We start from the raw sequence: 20,428 nt of genomic DNA on the forward strand, positions 1-20,428 counted from the left end.
AGTTTTAGATTTTAATTAATGGAGTGGGTCAGAATCAATGTTGACTTAAGGTAATAAATAATCAATTGGGTTATTTTGTTGCCTGTCACTTTATACCTAACATATTTTTTTTAGTTGCTCCTTGGGACCATTCCAATTAAACTAGTTTGTTGCCCTTTATGAGGAATTTAGGGACATGAATCTATATCCTTTTAACTTTGTAAAATGAGTAAAGCTATTTTTTTACATCGGCTGATGTGACGTGTTTTAAATGACTTTTTATATCGGTTATTTAAAAAAAAAGAAAAAAAAACTCATGTTACATCAGTCTGTGTAAAATGTGTGTGAAGAGTAGCATTATTCTTGTAAAATAATTGCATGTGAGAATTACATGTTATGAAAATACATGTCAATTTAATAGATTGGATTGAATGACTGGTTTGGAAAAAATTTTTATAAAAATAAAAAGAAGGACCGACAGTCGAGGCCAAAACCTAAAAAGGCAACTCTAAAGCTATTAAATGTGGAGGCAACTAGAATTATTAATAGACTTGAGAGTGGTTGGTCGGAGGCATAAGTAAATGTTAAGCAACGTAATAAAAAAAAAAAAAAAAAAAAAAGTGGGGTTGCCCACAATGGGAGAAATATAATGAAAAAGAAGAAGAATGGTTAAGGAGTGTTTGGCAAAGTGAAATAAAACCCACTTATTGAAGTGATTTGTGTAATCAGGAAATGGTCAATGGCCAATGAGTGTGATCAAAGAAAGAATGCTTGTGCTTTTGTATTTGTCACTATAATGATTTTTGGCCGTAGGGCATATTATAGTGGCCAAATTAATTGTACTAGTAAATATTAGGGTTTAAGTTTTCAAGGATTACCTTGCATCATAGGCTAACTTCTGATGAGTTTTTTTCTTTGTGTTGTACAAATTTGCATTATTTAGATTTGAGTGCACCACCGACTTAAGCATGTCATTCTCCATCTCATGAGTGGATGAAACCAGACATAATTATCAGAATATTAATAGCAACAAGTTGAGATTGAGAAATGCTTCTCAGCACTTTTCTTTTCTTTTTTCTTTTATATATATATATATATATATATATATAATTCAAAATACAAAACATTCTTCAAATATCATCTCACTTAATTTTTAAAAAAAATCTAACAATCCTTCACTATTTCAAATAATTTTAAAATTAGTGAAATGATTTTTTTTTTTTTGGGTGCATTTTAGCAAAAACAAATCGCTTTAATGAAGGTGTCTTTTGGACTTGAGCATTCTTATAGTGTGCAAGTATATTAAGAATATGTCATGGTCGTCCATGAACAAATCTTGAATTGATGACCTTATCAGACTAGTCAGATGTGTCTCACGTGCTTATTTTTTGATTCTTTTGATGTTTCACTTAGCCTGCACTTTTTGTATGGTCAATACCATAGGAAGCGGCCACACCTTTACTCGTTCATCTAAAGTGATCATATTTCACCTCAACAATTTTATTTATAAACTTATTAAGAGTTAAACTCATCGTTTAGTGTTCAAGAACATTATAACATTAAAATATATCTCCTTGGAAATGGGGTTTTAAAATGATATAATTCATTCTCAAAGCTTTCTAGTGTATTAATCATAATCACTCTATCGACTTATTAATACTCGTTCATCCTCACGTATATTTCAAAACCGAGGTTGGGTTCCCATAAGGTGATTTCACTTTATATACCTTAACTTCATTCTCTTAGATGTTTCATAAATCATATATTTTGAAAGTCCTTTTGTTAGCGGATCCACCAAGTTCATATTTAGCTGTGATTACTTCATTATTTAGTAATTCAAGCACATAATTGTTCCTTAGGCTAATATGTGTTTGATGTATTGTTATATGTTTGCTGCTTGTTTCTCGCAAGGTTGACTCACTAGTACAATAAATCATCACAATAGGAAATATCTTTGTTCAAAGTGTTACGTCTACCAACAAATTCTTAAGCCATTCTGCTTCTTTACATGCAGCTGTTAAATCAATAAACTCATATTCCATTGTGGAATGAGTTATACAAGTTTGCTTATTTTGGCAACCCATGAGATTGTAGCTCCTCCTAATGTAAAGATCTATCCACTTGTAAAGTACTTCGAATTTGATTCTACATTATTCCAACTAGTGTTACTGTATGCCTCTAATATAGCGAGTTCCCTCTAATAATGTAGATCATAATTATTAATCCCTTTCACTCTTTCAGGTATCTCAGAACTCTTGAGATGGCATCCCAATGTTCTTTACTTGAATTGCTAGTAAATCTACTTATCATGTCAATAGCAAATGCTATATCAGGTCTAGTTAGGGCTGGCAATTTAACTCGCAAAACGTGAACCTGACACATAATTTTAGGATTAGGGTTAGGGTTAAATGGGTTCGGATCGTAAACGGGTCACCCATTTATGACACGTTTAATAAACGTGTCGAGTCGTGACACGTTTGACCCGCACGAGTATATATTTTTATTTTTTATTTCAAATTTGCAAGGTTGCTGGGATTTTGTCATTTTGGTTAGGCTATAAAAATTAAAATGACTTTAAACATGTTCACGAGTCGGGTCGGGTCAGGTTGGAACCTATTAACATTTAAATTAAACATGTTCATGGGTCGGGTCGGGTCAACCTGACACGACACGTTTATCTAAATAGGTTACACGTGTCGTGTCGTGTTACCTGTTAAGAAAACGTATCGTGTTCGAGTTTGAGTGTTCGACACGTTTAGTTAAACATGTAATGTTCGGGTTTGGCATAAATGGGTTCATGTCATAAACGAGTTGACACGGACCCAACACGCCAACACGTTTTGCCAGCCCTAGGTCTAGTGCAATGCATAGTATATATTAATAATATTATACTCCCAATCACATTGGCATACTCTAGTTATGATTTACATCTTCATGTGTTTTCTCTAATAATGTAGACCATAATTCTTAGTCCCTTTTAGGTATCTTAGAACTCTTGAGGTGGCATCCCAATGTTCTTTATTTGAATTGCTAGTAAATCTACTTACCATGTCAATATCAAATGCTATATAAGGTCTAGTGCAATGCATAGCATATATATATTAATAATATTATACTCCCAATCACACTAGCATACTCTAGTTATGATTTACATCTTCATGTGTTTTCTCTATACTTTAGATTAGAATCATATGATGTTGAGACTGGCTTTTAGTTTTCATGACATACTTGTTGACCACTTTCTCAATATAACAAGATTATGTCAAGGGTGGAATCTAATGTTTATGCTGGATAGGTCAATGACTTTTTGCTGCTTATGCAAATCTTGAAAGGTGAATAAAAATAGTTTATAACTTGAAACAATAGCTCGTTGCATACACCACCACACTTTCTAACGTGGCCACCATCACTAAACTATTTTTGGCTACCATTTATAACTTAAAACGACTGTTCGTTCCATATACGAGCCCAAAGGTTGTCATCTATTGTAATTTAAGTTTCTAAAGGATATTTCAATTAGCTGAAAACTACATTTTATGAAATAGAGATCACTAATTTATATTTCTCTCTTTCCCTTTATTTGTGTGAACATGTAAAAAATATATATATATATATATGGTCCTAACGACATGAGACATCTATGAGGAGTGAGTAGAAGTTGAACTACTAGTCATTTGTAGTAATACTAAACGACAGTAGAAAGCTGAAAAGCTACAAGTCGTTTTAAAAATATGGTGTAACGAAAGCACGAAACATGTCGAGCGAGGTCTTCGTTGTTGCTGGAGAGGTTTCCTTTCCCTTCCCTCCGTCTGCAACTCTTTTGCTTCAAACCTAAGCGTTTCTTTCGATTTCACAGCCCTCGCCACCAAACCAACCAAATGGGCCGCGAGTCCAAGAAACGGAAACGGGGCCGAAAGCCTAAGATCCCCTCCGCGGAAACCGTAGATCTGCCCACCACCTCCACCACCGCATTAAACGACGTCGCATTCGACGACGTCTTCTCCGTCACCAACGTCGAGCTAATCGACTCCCCCGCATCCGCCGCCGGGACCGCTAACCGCAGAGGCCGCCCGAGTAAGCCGCGGCGGGCCACACCGGAGAGGGCCTTCGACAACGGGGACTTCGTGGAAGTGGCGGTGGGGCCATTGGAGGTCTCCGGGGCGGCGGTGAGGGTGGTGCCGGCTATGGACGCGGTGGTGAAGGTGTTCTGCGTGCACACAGAGCCCAACTTCTCGCTACCGTGGCAGCGAAAGAGGCAGTACAGCTCCAGCAGCAGCGGCTTCGTGATTGCAGGGCGGAGGGTGCTCACCAACGCGCATTCCGTCGAGCATTACACGCAGGTCAAGCTCAAGAAGCGCGGCTCCGACATCAAGTACCTCGCCACCGTGCTCGCTATCGGCACCGAATGCGATATCGGTAGGTAACCTAATTCCCCCCTTTTCCTTGCTTAGAGACTACGTTATGTGCTTAATTTGCGTTTGGAATGGTTTGTTATGTTTCTGCCTAATCTGTGTCGGGCAAGAAGTGTGTACTAAGGTGGCTGTTAATGGCAATGTGGTAGTGTTGCATTGAAACCTGAGCATTCTGCACTTGTTGGCATTGAGAACAAGTGTAAAATGTATGTAGGAGCCATTATTCTAGGTGAAATTCAACAATTAATATATGTAGGAGGTATTTTAGCTGACTATGAGCTCTTAGAAGAGGTGAAGAGATCGGGATTAGAAGTAACTCAAGGGTCTTCTGGGAAGAGAATGGGAGGTGAATTATTATGGCCCATGAAACTTCATTGTTGATGGAAATGGAGAGAGAGAAGTTGTGTAGTGAGGTTCATGTGCATTGCACGTCTAGAAGTCCTTTAAGTTGTATTACCTATGACATGGAGTAAATTTTTTTGAACCCATTTTAATTTGTACTTCCATGGGCTCAAATTATGGGATTTTTAATTGATTGCAAGTTTTGGTTCACGTGATTTGCAGCAATGCTGGCAGTCGAGAATGATGAGTTTTGGGAAGGGGTGTCACCTGTGGAATTTGGGGATTTACCTGCTCTTCAAGATGCTGTGACTGTTGTGGGTTACCCAATTGGAGGAGACACGATTTCTGTGACAAGTGGTGTTGTTTCGCGAATAGAGATCCTATCTTATATTCATGGTTCCACTGAGCTTCTGGGTTTGCAGGTTATGAGATCGTGGTGCTGGCATTTCTTGTGTATGTGATTTGCCCATGAAACAATTGTCCTGATACCTTCTTTGCATGGTTACTTTTGCAGATAGATGCTGCAATAAACTCTGGGAATTCTGGTGGGCCTGCTTTTAATGATAAAGGGAATTGTGTGGGAATTGCATTTCAGTCCCTTAAACATGAAGATGTGGAGAATATAGGTTATGTGATACCAACACCAGTCATCATGCACTTCATCCAGGATTATGAGAAGAACGGGGCATATACAGGTAATTTAGTTACAGCTTTGAGTTGTTAAGGTTTGGTTCTTACCTCTACAAGTTGTGATCCACCTTGTGATTTTTTGTATAGTTTTTAATCTCATTATCATTCATCACGTGCCAGGATTCCCAATTCTTGGGGTTGAGTGGCAGAAGATGGAAAATCCTGATTTGCGGAAGTCAATGGGTATGAAACCTGATCAAAAGGGTGTTCGAATTAGAAGAATTGATCTCACTGCCCCAGAATCTAAGGTTTTGGAGCCATCAGATATTATTCTCAGCTTTGATGGGGTTGATATTGCGAATGATGGGACAGGTAAGCATGACTTCTTATGATTGTTGTGAAAAAGTAACTTTCAAGTGCATCACTAGTGTGGCACCATTTTTTGAGGGATAATAGTATGTCACTGGTGTCAACAAAGACTTGCCTTTGTTATCTTATTGCTCCTTAATTTTGATGTGCCTTCTTTGGGATCTTTCAGTTCCTTTTCGGCATGGGGAGCGCATAGGTTTTAGTTACCTCGTCTCCCAGAAGTATACTGGGGATAATGCAGCCATTAAAGTACTTCGCAATTATGAAATTCTCAACTTCGACATCAAACTTGCAACTCACAAAAGGCTCATTCCAGCCCACATCAAAGGCAGACCTCCCTCATATTATATTATTGCCGGATTTGTTTTTACAACTGTATCTGTTCCATACCTGCGCTCTGAGGTTTGTAGTTCAACTTTTGAATCCATGTGCTTGTGTATTTGAATGAGTTCTGTGAGTCGGTATAGACAATAATATCTGTTGCTTCTACCTTTTGTTCTCCATTGCTTTGATGTCATAGCTGATCGTTTGTACTTCCAAATAAATTTAGCATAATGAAGGCTGGAGAACTTGTACAAGTAGTTTGAGTCTGATTGTAGTGGGAGATTTTTTTTGGCTTAAAACTAAGAAGATAGTTGATTATCTTACATGAAATTATAAACTGATTGACAAATCTTGTACTTCGTTGATTTTGACTGAGTGACAAGGCATCTTTGTCTCGAGTGCATATGTAACTGCATTGGTGGGGTTGCTTCCTACTTCAGTTCAGCCTTGTGAATCCTGTTATGCTAGTCTTCTTTATCTATAATTTGTCAGAACGTGCTACTAATTGAAAAACCATGTTTTTTTTAACAAGTAATCAAAATATCATTAAAAAGTGAATATGCAACTAGGTGCACATGAAGTATACAAGAAAAAACACCTACCTAGAAGGAGAAAAAAGATCAAGAAAATCATGCAAACTAAGCACATTAGGAAAAACAGACGTAGTAGTCCGAAGATAGAGGGTATTGAAAAACAAAGACTCACCACTGTCTTCTTGTGGTTCTCAAAATATCTATCATTTCTTTCTCTCCAAAGACTCCACAAAAGATAAGAAGACACTATCTTCTTCACAGCTGCATTTTGAGTGCTACCAAATAACCTCCTCCCAACAAGCAAGCAAGTCTACTACATGTCTAGGCATAACCAAAGACAGCCCAACACGACTAAAGAAAGTATTCCATAAAACACAAGCCACCTTACAATGGAGAAAAAGATGATCCACAGAATCCTTGTCCCTCTTGCACATACAACACCAATTGATAATAATGACACGCTGCTTCCTAAGATTATCCATCGTAAGAATCTTTCTTGGAATGGCCGACCAAGCAAAGAAAACCGCTCTCAAGGGAGCTTTGTTTTGCCAAATACCCTTTCATGCGCTATCCAAGAAATACAATTAATCTTCTTTATCTAAGGGCTTGTGCAATAGTTAGGGCATGCTACTTATCATAAAGAAAAAAAGATATATCCTTCATGTCTTCAGGATCATTTACTTCTTTGAATCCATGAGTATGAGCCAATTGCATTTGGGTTGTCTAACAAGGCACCGTTTGATAGGGCTTTTCATGGCTTCTCCAGGGGTGCTTTATCTTTTATTGGGCTTTTTGCTGCTTTTGTTAAGCAGCTTGGACTTTTGAGAAGCAGTCTAAAGGTAGCTTCTTAAAGCTATTGCAGCTTCTCATATTTTAAAAAGTTACAGCCCAACCAAACTGGCCCTAGGTACTATAAAAAGGATATGCGGTTTTTGTCAGGTGGTTTGGTGCATCTTTTATCAATCAGAGGTTCTAACAGTTCGTTCCTAGTCTTTCATCCTATACACATGTAGGCTCTGTAACCTTCTATATGTTGATGGTTTCATATTAAAGAAGTGTTTTTTTTATTTCAAACCTTTAATGCCATGCCCAGCTTCAAATTTTCATCAATCTTTCTATTTGAATAATGGACTGGGTCCTTTTATTTTATTTGTGTTAAGAGTATTCTGTACTTGTGAGTTGCAACTTGCACATGCATTTGGCGACCTACTATATTTTGATCTCAATAACAAATTAATCATGTTTGACTTAACAAATATTTTGCGTGGTATCACAAAGTCCTGACTTCTTTCTGCATGTATCTGCAGTATGGAAAGGATTATGAATATGAAGCTCCAGTCAAGCTTTTAGATAAACTGGTGCATTCAATGCCACAATCACCAGACGAGCAGCTTGTTGTGGTTTCACAGGTTCTGTGTGTGTGTGTGTTCTTGTTCTTTACCTTAAAACGTCATATTTCTTTCTCTGTGTTCTTGTTCTTTACCTTATAATGTCATATTTTTGAAAAGGTGCTTGTCGCTGATATCAACATTGGGTACGAGGAGATTGTAAACACCCAGGTCTGGAATATCAGTTTCCTGTTAATTGCTTTTGATGTTAGTTATGGATTGCTTTAATTACTAAGTTGTTTCCATTGTGTATATTTATAGGTTATTGCTTTCAATGATAAGCCTGTGAAGAATCTCAAGAGCTTGGCCACCATGGTAGAGAGCTGTGAAGAAGAATTTTTGAAATTTGATTTAGACTATCAACAGGTCCTTCCTCTCTCTCTCTCTCTTGGTGTGATGCACATGCACACAAACCTTACCCCGCTCATTTATTCACATGTGCTCTTCTGTGCAGATAGTGGTCCTTCGGACAAACACTGCGAAAGCAGCTACTCTACATATTCTTGCAACTCACTGCATACCATCAGCAATATCTGATGATCTAAAGTCTTGAGGTTGGATCATTGGTACATGGCAATGCTAATTTTCTTAGACTGCACTGCTTCTGTTTTTCCTTTCTGCAACTTGTGGAGAAGAATATGTTAGATTCTGAAGGGCGGACTTTCTAACCATATATTTATAGTTTCCTAGACATTGTTTGCCCTTGTGAGACTCTGGAGAACGGTTAGGACTTAGGTGCAGGTACCTTACTGGGGATTGATAGTTTTCTGTTCTTTGCAAGTAATGGAGGAAACCCTACAGGCATTAGGATTGAGGTGGTGGTCCTTAATATCATCTTCCTATCTTCCCCTATAAATTTTGGAGAGATACGTGAGGCATATAGTTTTGTAATAGCCCCCATACAGCATTTGGATGTGAATGGAACCTAATTTGCAGAAATTCATATTTAGAAAAAAGAAAGAAAGTGAAATACCAACTTTTTAGAGGGCTTGGGAGGGTTGTGCACCAAACAATTACAAAAGGGGGAACTTTGAATAATTTTAGCATCCAGATAGTGGCATGTAGAACATGTCACCCTTAATTTTATTAACAGTAATCTCTATACCTGTGATTAGTTGGAAGACTGAATTAATGCTATCATGTGATCATGGATTTGCTGAAGTACTTGTGATCAGAAATGATATTTATAGGGTCAGCTCTCCTGCTGTTTGGTTCACCAATTTCATCATCTTTCAACATGTAGAAAGTATTTGCATTTTAGTTATCTGTACAAAACACAAACTTTAATGGCCATGTCTTTTAGCCAAATGTTGCTGGTGTCTTCTTCGGACATTGATTTGTTGAGAAGCAATTGGTTCATATTTTAGAGGGCACCAAATTGGAATTGTTGCTACTCACACCAAGCATAACATTGTGGGATTAAAGTCGCAGTTGTATTGACGTCTGCTTTGGCAACTTGGAGTTGTGTTTTCCATCCCAATTTTACCGATACTCGGAATATGCCATCACTATGCAATTGAACTTTGACAATCCTTCAAGTTCCCTTTCTTTGCAGTCTAAACTGGAAGAAAAATATCAACTTGCAGTGGCTAATCAGCGCTTGATGAAGATTAATCTGATTGGGTTTGTCCTAATTGTTCTTACCTGCTGTTAGTTACTGTTAGGAGGTTGAAATTAGCGCCAGTATTATTTTTAAGAGAAAAATACAAAGTTAGTCTATGTGGTTGTACCGATTTGCAATAAGCTTCTTATGGTGTAAAAAGTGACTTAAAACTCCCTATTGCTCCTTAGTCTGAACTTTCGTTTGAAATTTTGACAAAAAACCTTCTGAAAGCCAGTATACCACATTAGCAGAAATAATAATACAACACGTCTCCTATAATAAAAAATAAAATAGAAATTCTAGGGAGTGAAGCATCCACTCAAAAATTGGCTAGAGAGGATAGCCGAAGCACCTCCCAAGGCTACTACAATTTTAAAAAACCTAATGTTACAAGATCCAATTAGGTGGTCTAAATATGAGATTTTAGAGGAAATCCATATAGATTATAAATTCCGTTGTCTATGGGAATCTTGGCAGTTGTCATGGTTTAAGATCTCCTTGCTTGAAATAAAAAGAAAAAAAAGAGGGGGGTGGGGTGGGGTGGGGTGGGGTGGGGTGTGAATCTTGACCACCAATTTCAAGACCTACAAGCGATCCCACAATCCCAATATTGCATGAGCTTTCATGCTGCGAGGCAGTGACAGAGTTCACTACTACTGCATAGATTCAACGTGTGAACCCAAAGCTTTGGGGGGCCCTATACTTTTCAAGCTATGATCTGATCCACCCATGAAAGCAAATTCCAGAAAGAAGACAAGGAATATGATTAGATCCCTTCATTTTTCTCTTTTGTTTCCTCCTGTTAATATTGTACATAAGTGTATAAACAAGTGATGATTCAACTCCTCTTTATACATCTCTCTGGCTCTCCAAGAGAGGGGTCTTCTGCGAGGGTGACAGTAGCCCATCAACTTCACTGGATTTACCCTTTTCCTCTTCTTTGGATTGTGCCCATATTACTGCATAAAATCCTACAACGATTACAGTTGCTCCAATTACACTGCAAAAGATAGTAAGCAACTTGATTAGTCCAGCACTAGACTTGAGAGTACTTTTTTGAGTCCACCGAACAAAAAGAGAAAAGTGCACTTCAATCAAATGACTCTCTTTCCCTTTTAGCTGAGAGCATGTTTTGCAGAAATGACAAAGAAAAAAACATTGATAACATCCCATCCAAAAGAGTAATGCTATTTAGTAGGTTGTTATATGACTGTCATACACACACCTTAATGATGTGACAGTAAAAATCAGTACTTGTAAAAAAAAGGGGGGGCTTATTTTCGTTGTTACGTAATCTCCAATTATAGCAGCCTACTAAATAGCATTACTCTATCGAAAAACATCTAGGACAGGTATGTACGGTAATTGGTGCGTCAGATTTAAAATTAAACTTGCTTAATCAGGCTAGATAAGTACATAAATGAATTGGTAATATTGGCAATATTGATGATGGAAAGAGAGAGAGAACATTTACCTTCCAACATGGAGTGTATCGCCAAGGAAGATGACACCCATCAAAGCAGCAATAGCAATGCCTAAGGGCTTGAACATGGCAACAAACAAAGGCCCTTTCTTATGTATGCACCATGTTAATGCAGAAAATGTCACCACACTTCCAAAAACAGCCTACATAAAGTGAAAAACTCCCAATAAGCCTTTCTAGCAACCCAAGGTGCCACGAAGAGACAAGATCATTAGATAAATTACAATATGCAATGTGCTTACTGAATATATGATAGAGACTAGTTCAATATCAGGCCTTAATTTCCAAGCATTTGGATCTCTTTCTGCAACCAAAGAAAATGCTGCACATTGGATTGTCCCAAAGAAGCAATAGAAGGCGACTATTGTCATCTCTGATGGGTACCCTTTTAGAATTGCTGCCTTCAAATATAGCATGAATCAAGATCAGTTCCACAAACACACAGGCTATGAATGAAAAAAGAGAATTACACCTCTGCTATTACCTGAGCAGTATTCCAGGTTGCAAGACATAAACTAGCAGTTGCAAGGAAAAGGCCTCCAATGATCCAATTATTTGCTGCTGCCAACACAGTAGATGGAGATGGTTGCAATGGAAGATCAAGAGAGTTTCTAGAGAATGGAATGGGCGGGCCCTTGTAAAGGGTAACAACCAATGCTCCTGAGATTGATACCAGGGTACCCATGATCTTGATCTGGCTTCTTGAGCTTCTCAAATCTAGATTTTCCATCCTAGATTATTATATTAAGAAAAAAAGAAAAGAAAAGAACAATACCCTTTAGTAGAACTGGAAAATCACATCTCAACTTTGTAACTAAGTCAGAATATTCATCAAAATCTCTCTGTTTTGATACCATTATTGTCATTATAGAATTTAGAGGTTGTCATAATTTCTTCTTCTATTCTGCCTCTAGCCCTGACTATTTTGAATGCCAAGCACTTCCCTTCCTCTCTGTCTCCTAACAGTGAAAAAAATAAGGCGAAGAAAAGAACCTGAAGATTACAGCAAGCAAGAAAGTGAATGCTGGGACCAAGTTGCTCATAGCAGAGGCAAGGGTAGGAGAGCTGTAGCTTACGCCAGTGAAGACACAATTCTGCATCAATGTTATCCTGCAAAACCCAAAGAGATGAAGTATTGAAAAAAAGGAAGAAGCAATTAGCAGTTCAGGAATTGATTAAGTGGAGCTCTTCTATGAAATTCCATACCCAGCAAGGCTAAGGAGGAAGAATTTACACAGGACAGAGATGGTGAGTGGAGGCCTCTTGTTTCTGAAAACAAAGGTAAAGTAACTAACTTTAATGTCAATTATAAGAGAAAAATGAAAACAGAAAGGAAAAAAAGCATGAGGGTTTGTTGATGGGCAAGAAGATTGATTACCTGTCGATAATGAAAGAAGAGGGGATTAGGATAAGAGTGGCAAGAGCATTTGAGTAGACAACAAAGACATAATGACTCATCCCTTTGGACATGGCTGCTTTGCTCAGTGTGGTCAAGCCCACATCCAGGCACTCCACCATCACCATGGCTGCAAATGGCACCAAACCCACCAAATTGGATCTCGGCCCCATGCCTCTCTCTCTCTCTCTCTCTCTCTCTCTCTCTCTCTCACTCTCCTTCTGTCACCAAAGTCAGGGAATTGGCTGACCTCCAGTATCTCGTCTTTGTACCGCTTCCATTGGTGCAAGAGAAACAAGACAAAAACAGTACACTTGGAGAACAGGGAGGAGTACAGCAGGGAATTCTTACTCCCACCATGTCATCACATTGGCCCACTAAAGAACAAGGCTGATAGCTACCCTAAAAAAAGAAAATATTTGTTGCTTGTCGACTAATGATATAGAAATGAGGTTGAGATTTCAAATCCTGTTTTAAAAGAAGTACTAAAAGTATACTCACTATTCCATTGAAATTAGAGTAATTGTACATGTCACTTGAAATTAGCAAACAATTGACTCATCCTTGGACATAAAAGATTTAAAACGCAAAATAATTCAAGTTTTAGGCAATGAAAAAAAAATGAAAAAAGAAAAAGAAAGAAAAACATAGTCCTAACTAAAAATTATTAGTTTCTTAACCAACAATATACCCTTTTTTTGTAGGATTAAATCCAATTTAAAGCTTTGTCAAAAAAACTACTTGAGTTTTTAAAGATGATATTGTTACTTTTTGGGTTTTGTGAGGGGTGGATCTATATGGCTGGTCCTGAGAAGAAACCAATGGTTATGTGGCCAATCTTTTAATTTTTTTTTTTTTTAACATAAGAGTATAATTATTATTTATTGTACTTAGAGGTGTCAAATATGAAATGGTTTGATAAGGGATAAACATGCTCACAATCTTATTAGAGATTGCGCGACTATTTATCCGTACAACAACGTGACCATTCTTTTTTGGATGGAATATTGACGATTCATAGTTTGATAAGGGATAAACATGCTCACAATCTTATTAGAGATTGCGCGACTATTTATCAGTGCCACAACATGACCATTCTTTTTTGGATGGAATATTGACGAAAATAGTAGTTCGATAAACATGCAAAACCACTAAAATTGTTAATTTAAAAATTCAATTACTTTGTTTTTTTATAAAGTTACAAACGTGAAACAACATGTTCCAAAATTGGACACCCATTAAGGTGCAATCCTTCTGTCCACACACTTTTCCCTCGTTAGATTTCAATCCCACCACAATTCATTTGCTCCTTCACCCGTAAAAGTCCCATATAGATATAAAGGACCAATCCCCAACCTGAAAAGCCCAATTCCAGTTGAGGACGATCCAGACCCGTATCAAAATATCCCACCGCTCCGGTGCTCAAAAGGTCAAAAACAAAACGACACAACAATAAATGCACATTTTGCAGATTTCCCGTCTTTTTGGTTACCTGCGCTTCGATAATCTGTTGGTTTTCTGGGTCTGATCCATTTTCTGTGTTGGTAAAATTATTGCAATAGGAAACAATAGTAATATGGAAAAGATGGGTGAGGCTAATCCCAATTTGGACGAGTTTTTTCCGGAGAAGAAGCGTGTCAGGAACCCTCTTGTACCTGTTGGTAAACCCATTTTCATTTTCCATAGCTTATTTGATTTGATTTTTTTATTTTTTTTATTGTTTTTTTCAATTCTTTTTTAATTTTAGTTTGTACATTAGTTGTCTATTTGGTTGTTGTGTTTGATTTTTCTTAATTTTGAGGTGATACTTAAGCTTTTTTTTTTTGGGGTCAATTTGGGATTTTTTTTCTGATGTGGGTTATGTAATGTTCATCTGGGTTTCCTTAACAAAGGGGAAAAAGAAACAGTTTTGTACGAGGTATTGGAGGAAGCTTATTTATTGGATTTAACAACCTCAGCTTAGTATTGATTAAATATTGTGGTGGGAATTGAGTTTGTGGTTCTAACAGAAATGGTGCAGTTGATGCAATTTTATCTGGTTATGGGATGGATTGTGTTGTATTGGCTGTGTTTGTTAGATCGTTAGGAATGATCTTGGCCATTTGGTAAATGTATCTCGATAATTTTCAGGCATAGTTGCTAGTGAGAATTTTTGGATGAATGAATTTTCATGTATACAAAACAAAGATATATCATACTCTAGTATTAACGCTAGAACACCAGAGAGCCTACAATACAACCACCCCTCACAAACAAATACAACTGAAACTGAATACAATACAGCCAGATTCACAAGCAATCAACCTGAACAAACCCTTCAAACAACAATACAGTCGAGCTGCTTTGAATTTTGACAAGATCCTTATATCTTGCAGGAGGCCAATCTCATTCTTTTCCAAGCATAACTGTAGACAGCTTAGCATCTATTTTACTCCTTGAATCATATACCCCCGAAAACCATATTTTTCCACCAAAATACCATTTGGATGCCATTTATCTAACCAAAGATGAATTTGAGTTCCATCCCCCACTTTAAACCTCAAGAACTTCTTTGCCATTTCTCTCATTTTCAATATCTTTCACCAACACTAAGAACAATTTTGTGTTACCTTTAATTGCCAAAAACGTCTACTCTTTCAACAAATTTTATTTAACCCAAGCCACCCCACAAGGAACCAGCTTTAGCAAAAAGGTTCCATATATGCCTTACAATCACAGCCTTATTGCACTCCTCAACTCTTTTTAAACCCGACCCCCCTCATCCTTGGGGACACAAATTGAATCCCAAGCAATCTTAGCCTTCGCCGGACCTTTAGAAATGAAAGGCATACTTAGGTACCTAACTGGTTGGATGCAAATATTGGACCAGGAAATCTGGATACTATACAATACCGAAGATGACAATTGTAATCACTTATCTAAAAAAGAAAGGTGTTTAGACAACCAAGAATCCCCTCTCCCCCGAGATCTTTTGTAATAACACCTCACAGTCCCCAACCAGAAGTTTTTTAGAAATGAAAGGCATACTTAGGTACCCAACTGGCAGAAATTCCTCCCTCATTTGTAAACACTCCTTTATTTGCCCCTTCACACCCTCAGCAATCCCAGGATAATAGAAAGTGCTTTTAGAAGGATTAGGATTCAAACCTGAGAGAGAAGCAAACTTTTCTAAGACATTCTTGATGCACTGAACAGATTGTATTTTTGCCAAGGAAAAAATTAGCAAATTGTCAGCAATGCATAGGTGGGTCAGCTTGATGGCAGCACATCTAGGGCGAAAGCTTTAGGCATTACCACTCAAGAGTGTTCTATATAATTGGGTTGTGTTGTGTTTTTCATTTGTGTAACTAAGTTCCCTGTTGATCATTATTTTTTATTTGAATATGTTTGTGAAAACACAATCATTTAGAATAGACATCTTTTTGTAGCAATGGTTGGGTCTTGTATATTAAGAGTCCCAAGAAAATTTATTTGCCATTGTGAAAGTTTAGTGCTTTGCGCATCAGAGTGCATGTAGCACCTTTGTGGCGTTGTGTCCTTCTTTTGAATCATATGTTGCCGTCCACATGCCTAAAGCAGAAGCACTGGATGAAAGATTGTTCCAAAGAGACTCCCTTCTCTCCATAAGCAACAGACACAAAACAACTTCAAGAACTAGACATAACTGAAACCTTACAATGCCGGACCTGATCCGACTTATTAATAATAGACACATCCAGCTCCTTAGGGTTCCAACAAACCCATATCCTGCCCCTAGGATGAAACTGGTAATTACAGATAGCCTTCCATTCTCTGGCCAAATTTCTCAAAACATAAATCGTTATTAACTTCCTTTACTTATGTTTCAACAAGCCCACAAAGGGACAGCTTGTGTTCTGAGATCAGCTTCCTGACCTCCCCCTGTTTCAAAGGGTAGTTGTGGCAGTCTTTGTTCCACCCTCTGTATGATTGGTTTTCTATGATTCAAGCTCCTGCGATGGAATGCACTGGAGATGGTTAATGAAAGAGTTTGTGGAGAAAGGTTCTAGTGTGGAAGTATAGGTGTATGAAGAGAAATGGTATTCTGAGGAGCTTCTATGAAGCCCTAGAGTTGGCCTTTTGGAAGATATGATGGGTAGGATTTAATCTGTTTCGTACAGGGTAGTATTTTGGTGTAGTAATGGTGCCTTAATGGAAGACTTCCAAAATTTGTTCAGGACTACCAATATTACTTTAAACCTAGATCACTGTGGTTTGCCAAATGGGTTGGGTGTTCAGTACACTGCATATTCTGGATGGGAAAATTATATATCTTTGTATACCTTTAGTTGTACATGAAAATGTGATATGGTAACTGTTGCATTCATCAACCCTTTATGTTTGCTCTTGATGTCTCCAGCATGAAGAAGTGACATGCATCACCATGGCTGCTGCTTATAATACATGATATCCATCATTTTGTTTTTCCTATAACAGGTTTTCATATAAGAATGTTTTGATTTTGCCCACTTAACTCCTTTTCATGGGAATTATTGTTTTCTATTGGTGGCAATATTTGGCCAAAATTCACATGCTAGCATGATTTTGGTAATTAACAGAACTAGGTTAATCAATATTGTTAACAGGTTGAACTAATAACTCGCATTTTTTTCTACGTTTTCAAACGATACACTTCGAAATGGAGGACCAAACTTCTTAACTTTAGCATGCGATATTGAGCTGCATATTGTTGGATGGTTAAGCTGTAATTTTTTTTTTCTTCTCTCTAATGAATACTTAGTATGTGTTTGTTTGATGGATGTAAATATTTCAGGTGCACTAATTACAGCTGGAGTGCTCACGGCTGGCTTAATAAGTTTCAGACAAGGCAATTCTCAGTTGGGTCAGAAGCTAATGAGAGCTCGTGTGATTGTACAAGGTGCTACAGTAGCACTCATGGTTGGTACTGCTTACTACTATGGGGGGAATCCCTGGCGACCAAGATAATTCTTCTGTAAACTGCTCTTGATGTTCTTGAGGGAGGAAAAAATAAAATAAAATAAAATAAATTCCATAACATTAAGCCTCCTCTCTTCTTCACACAAGTTTTTCCAATATTTTATGTGTTTGTCAGATTCTCTTCATTTCTCTCTTTTTCATTAAAATTTCATTTCTTTTTCAAGTTAATTAGTAAGACTCTTAAGAGTTGCATTATATCATGTTTATGTCTTAATCACAATTCTCTCAATACCTACCTATCTTGTTTTGTTGTAGATTACCCATTTGAAAGTAAAAGTAGGGTTAATTAGGTAAGTTTTGGAGTTTGAAATTTACCCCTTTTGTCCAAATTAATCATCAAGTCTGACGAAAAAATAAGTGAATGGTCAAATGATCCATGATGTGTAATTTCGAGTTTTCCTCTTTTGTCTTATTACAAGTAAAAAAAAAAAAGAATTACTCACTATCAGAAGACCTCAACCACGAAATAAAATTCATTTGTCTTGAGGATATCCCTGCTTAATTTCCTCCCACCATATCACCATATCACTCAGAACCAGCAATCCACACCCCACGTGGCCTTTCAATGCAATTGGTCACCCTTTTTAAGTAATAATGAATTTCTCCACTAATAGCCATTGATTGATTAATTAGTGAGTTGAGCCATCAAAAGATAAAAATTATCATCAAATCAGTATTAATAGAGTTAATTGTTCGTAGACATGTAGTACTGCAAAACATAATGGTATATTACTATATTATGATGTTAATTAAAAAATCACTTAAAATACAGAAGAATAGTGTTGGTCTTTCACTAAACACAATCTTTAATATGATTAGAAATTAGAGAAAAATAGCCAAAAGAATCGACAGAAAGCTTAGGTTTGGCCAAATAGTAGGACTGTATATGAGGCTGATAGCGCAGGGGAAAGAAGCTTATCCACGATCAATGGACACACGTACATTCTGCTTGCATCTTCATCCTCGTGACGTGGAGACCAAAATCCAGGGTAGGATAGCTGTCATGATTCAATGGAGCTAGGAATATATATTACGTACGAGGACAGAAAACTAGTGGCTAATATTCGCATGCAAAGCTGCCAAACACGTGTGTGTTGTGTAGCCCTCATTTCTCTCCACAAACCACTTACCCCTCACATGCCAGCTCTCTTCTCTCATCAACACTCCAAGTACTACTCTGTTTAAAAACCCTTCGACACTTGCACATTTCCACATATATAATCGCCATTGTTGAGCTCGAGAGTTGTCATTGATGATCATGGGTTTGCGTGCATGCGAAGATTTATGCAACCAAAGTGAGGATAAAATTATGGGAGTGAAAGTGAGAAGATCTAGAGGGAGAAGAAGGCAACGGGCGATTCAGATGAAGGTCCAGAAGCTCCAGAGGATTGTGCCTGGTGGGGATGGTCTCCAACCGGATAATCTTTTCGCTCAGACAGCAAATTACATTCTACATTTGAGGCTGCAAGTTTATGCATTAGAATCTATTCTCAGATTGAACCAGACATGACTTGCTTCTATCTCTCTTAGATTGTATGTAGTGTAGTCCACATTATGGGTTATTGATATTTATTGTCTGACGTATTAGCTTATATATATATATATATATATATATATATATATAGGCCTCTTTAATACATTATTAGTATGATTCAATATACAACTTTGTTCTCAACATGGTATCATAACACGGTTCTGAATCACCTTTAATATTCTCAAGATTTATTTTCTATCTGTATATTATCTTATTACATATTAATATTCATTTTTTATATACTAAATGTTACACATCAGTATATTATTGGACATACACCTTTTTTTTTTTAAGTATACTAAACATATTATATATATATATATATATATATATATAAAAGCTAAATCACTCTTAGAAGTGCTTTAATATTACGACATGCGACATGAACCCTTTTTATTTTAATGCTAAACTGATTTTTTAAAGTATAATTTGTGAACCGGTTTTTTAAAAAACCGGTTCATTAAATTAGCATAATTAATGGTACTTAATTATATTTGAAGAGTTTTTCATATATAAATTATTCAATAAATTAAGTATTATTAATGTCAAAATCAAATAAAAAAACAAACAATACAAATTAAATTATATATTATTATGTTTAATCACTTTAATATGTATAACATAATATTATATGTTATAGTTGAATTAGATGAACTAAATGATAGGATGTAGAAACAAAATAGAAAAAAAAAATTATTTCATTATTTTTGTTTTTTTAAATATATAATTGTATATTAATTGTTAATTGTATAGATTGTCAGATTTTTACTTAACATAATGATTAGGGGTATTTATTTTTTATTTCATTAGCAAATATAATCTTGTATTTTTTTTTTCTTACATATATATTATTAGTATATGTAGATGAATACATATTATTAGTTTATTCAATTATTCTTTTGTTTACACAAATTGGTATAAACTTTTAACTACTATTGAAAATATTCTGCCTGAGAATCAGTGCTTTATAACCAAAATTCAACCTTGTTCAGCTGAATTTGTATGAAATATAGAGAGAGATCGAGGAGTGTATGTTTTCATCTATCAGGAATTGAATCTAGAATTTACGAACTTACAAACCACAAAGAAAATTAAATATTTCGTTGTGTTTTTTTAGCCTTCTCTTAACAAACTCACACACATATATATATAACCAAATAATCATTACGATCATATATAACCCCTAACCCTAAAGGGGGAAAATACTAATGTTAAAATTAAAAATATTATGATTGGAAAATCTTCAAGTCATCGACAGGCATTTAAACCATATATCATATATGTATGTATGTATGCATAAAATAGCAAACATGTAAAATAAGTACATAATTAAGAACTAATCACATAAAGTATATAGTTAATTGGAAGAATAAAAGTATGGAGGTGGTCCGATATCTTCTAATTAATGGTGCCTATATTAATTAATTAATTGGTGGTGGCATGTAGGGGTGGGCAAAA

At 36.5% G+C, this 20,428-nt stretch overlaps 3 protein-coding genes across 3 annotated transcripts; 2 read left to right on the forward strand and 1 right to left on the reverse strand.

Moving 5' to 3' along the window:
- Positions 1–3,722: 3,722 nt before the first annotated feature.
- Positions 3,723–9,285, forward strand: LOC132173380 (protease Do-like 9). The gene is made up of 9 exons (XM_059584869.1): positions 3,723–4,395; positions 4,956–5,155; positions 5,248–5,428; positions 5,544–5,735; positions 5,902–6,134; positions 7,897–7,998; positions 8,098–8,148; positions 8,239–8,343; positions 8,432–9,285. The coding sequence occupies exons 1-9, from the start codon at positions 3,858–3,860 to the stop codon at positions 8,528–8,530; spliced, it is 1,701 nt and encodes a 566-aa protein (XP_059440852.1). The 5' UTR covers positions 3,723–3,857; the 3' UTR covers positions 8,531–9,285.
- Positions 9,286–10,329: 1,044 nt separating this feature from the next.
- On the reverse strand, positions 10,330–12,798 carry LOC132175067 (WAT1-related protein At3g28050-like). Its single transcript, XM_059586882.1, has 7 exons — positions 12,442–12,798; positions 12,270–12,332; positions 12,057–12,173; positions 11,548–11,794; positions 11,306–11,464; positions 11,055–11,206; positions 10,330–10,580 (listed from the first exon to the last, which is right to left on the reverse strand). The coding sequence occupies exons 1-7, from the start codon at positions 12,630–12,632 to the stop codon at positions 10,430–10,432; spliced, it is 1,080 nt and encodes a 359-aa protein (XP_059442865.1). The 5' UTR covers positions 12,633–12,798; the 3' UTR covers positions 10,330–10,429.
- Positions 12,799–13,701: 903 nt separating this feature from the next.
- On the forward strand, positions 13,702–17,604 carry LOC132173796 (RING-H2 finger protein ATL48-like). The gene is made up of 3 exons (XM_059585403.1): positions 13,702–13,888; positions 14,022–14,120; positions 17,252–17,604. Exons 2-3 carry the CDS (start codon positions 14,036–14,038, stop codon positions 17,422–17,424), a joined length of 258 nt encoding a protein of 85 aa, XP_059441386.1. The 5' UTR covers positions 13,702–13,888; positions 14,022–14,035; the 3' UTR covers positions 17,425–17,604.
- The last annotated feature ends 2,824 nt before the right edge of the window (positions 17,605–20,428 follow it).

Source organism: Corylus avellana, chromosome ca3 (genome assembly GCF_901000735.1).
Source record: "Corylus avellana chromosome ca3, CavTom2PMs-1.0".
NCBI classification, from domain to species: domain Eukaryota; kingdom Viridiplantae; phylum Streptophyta; class Magnoliopsida; order Fagales; family Betulaceae; genus Corylus; species Corylus avellana.

Bases quoted from the DNA above. Each gene is read 5' to 3' on its own strand.
- LOC132173380 (XM_059584869.1), top strand. From the start codon at position 3,858: ATGGGCCGCGAGTCCAAGAAACGGAAACGGGGCCGAAAGCCTAAGATC. The intron at 5,156-5,247 runs GTTATGAGATCG...TTACTTTTGCAG, and splicing joins CTGAGCTTCTGGGTTTGCAG to ATAGATGCTGCAATAAACTC. The intron at 8,344-8,431 runs GTCCTTCCTCTC...TCTTCTGTGCAG, and splicing joins TTGATTTAGACTATCAACAG to ATAGTGGTCCTTCGGACAAA.
- LOC132175067 (XM_059586882.1), bottom strand. From the start codon at position 12,632: ATGGGGCCGAGATCCAATTTGGTGGGTTTGGTGCCATTTGCAGCCATG. The intron at 12,174-12,269 runs GTATGGAATTTC...TGGGTTTTGCAG, and splicing joins TTCCTCCTTAGCCTTGCTGG to GATAACATTGATGCAGAATT. The intron at 10,581-11,054 runs GTAAATGTTCTC...TATCTTTTGCAG, and splicing joins GATACACTCCATGTTGGAAG to TGTAATTGGAGCAACTGTAA.
- LOC132173796 (XM_059585403.1), top strand. From the start codon at position 14,036: ATGGAAAAGATGGGTGAGGCTAATCCCAATTTGGACGAGTTTTTTCCG. The intron at 14,121-17,251 runs GTAAACCCATTT...TAAATATTTCAG, and splicing joins GAACCCTCTTGTACCTGTTG to GTGCACTAATTACAGCTGGA.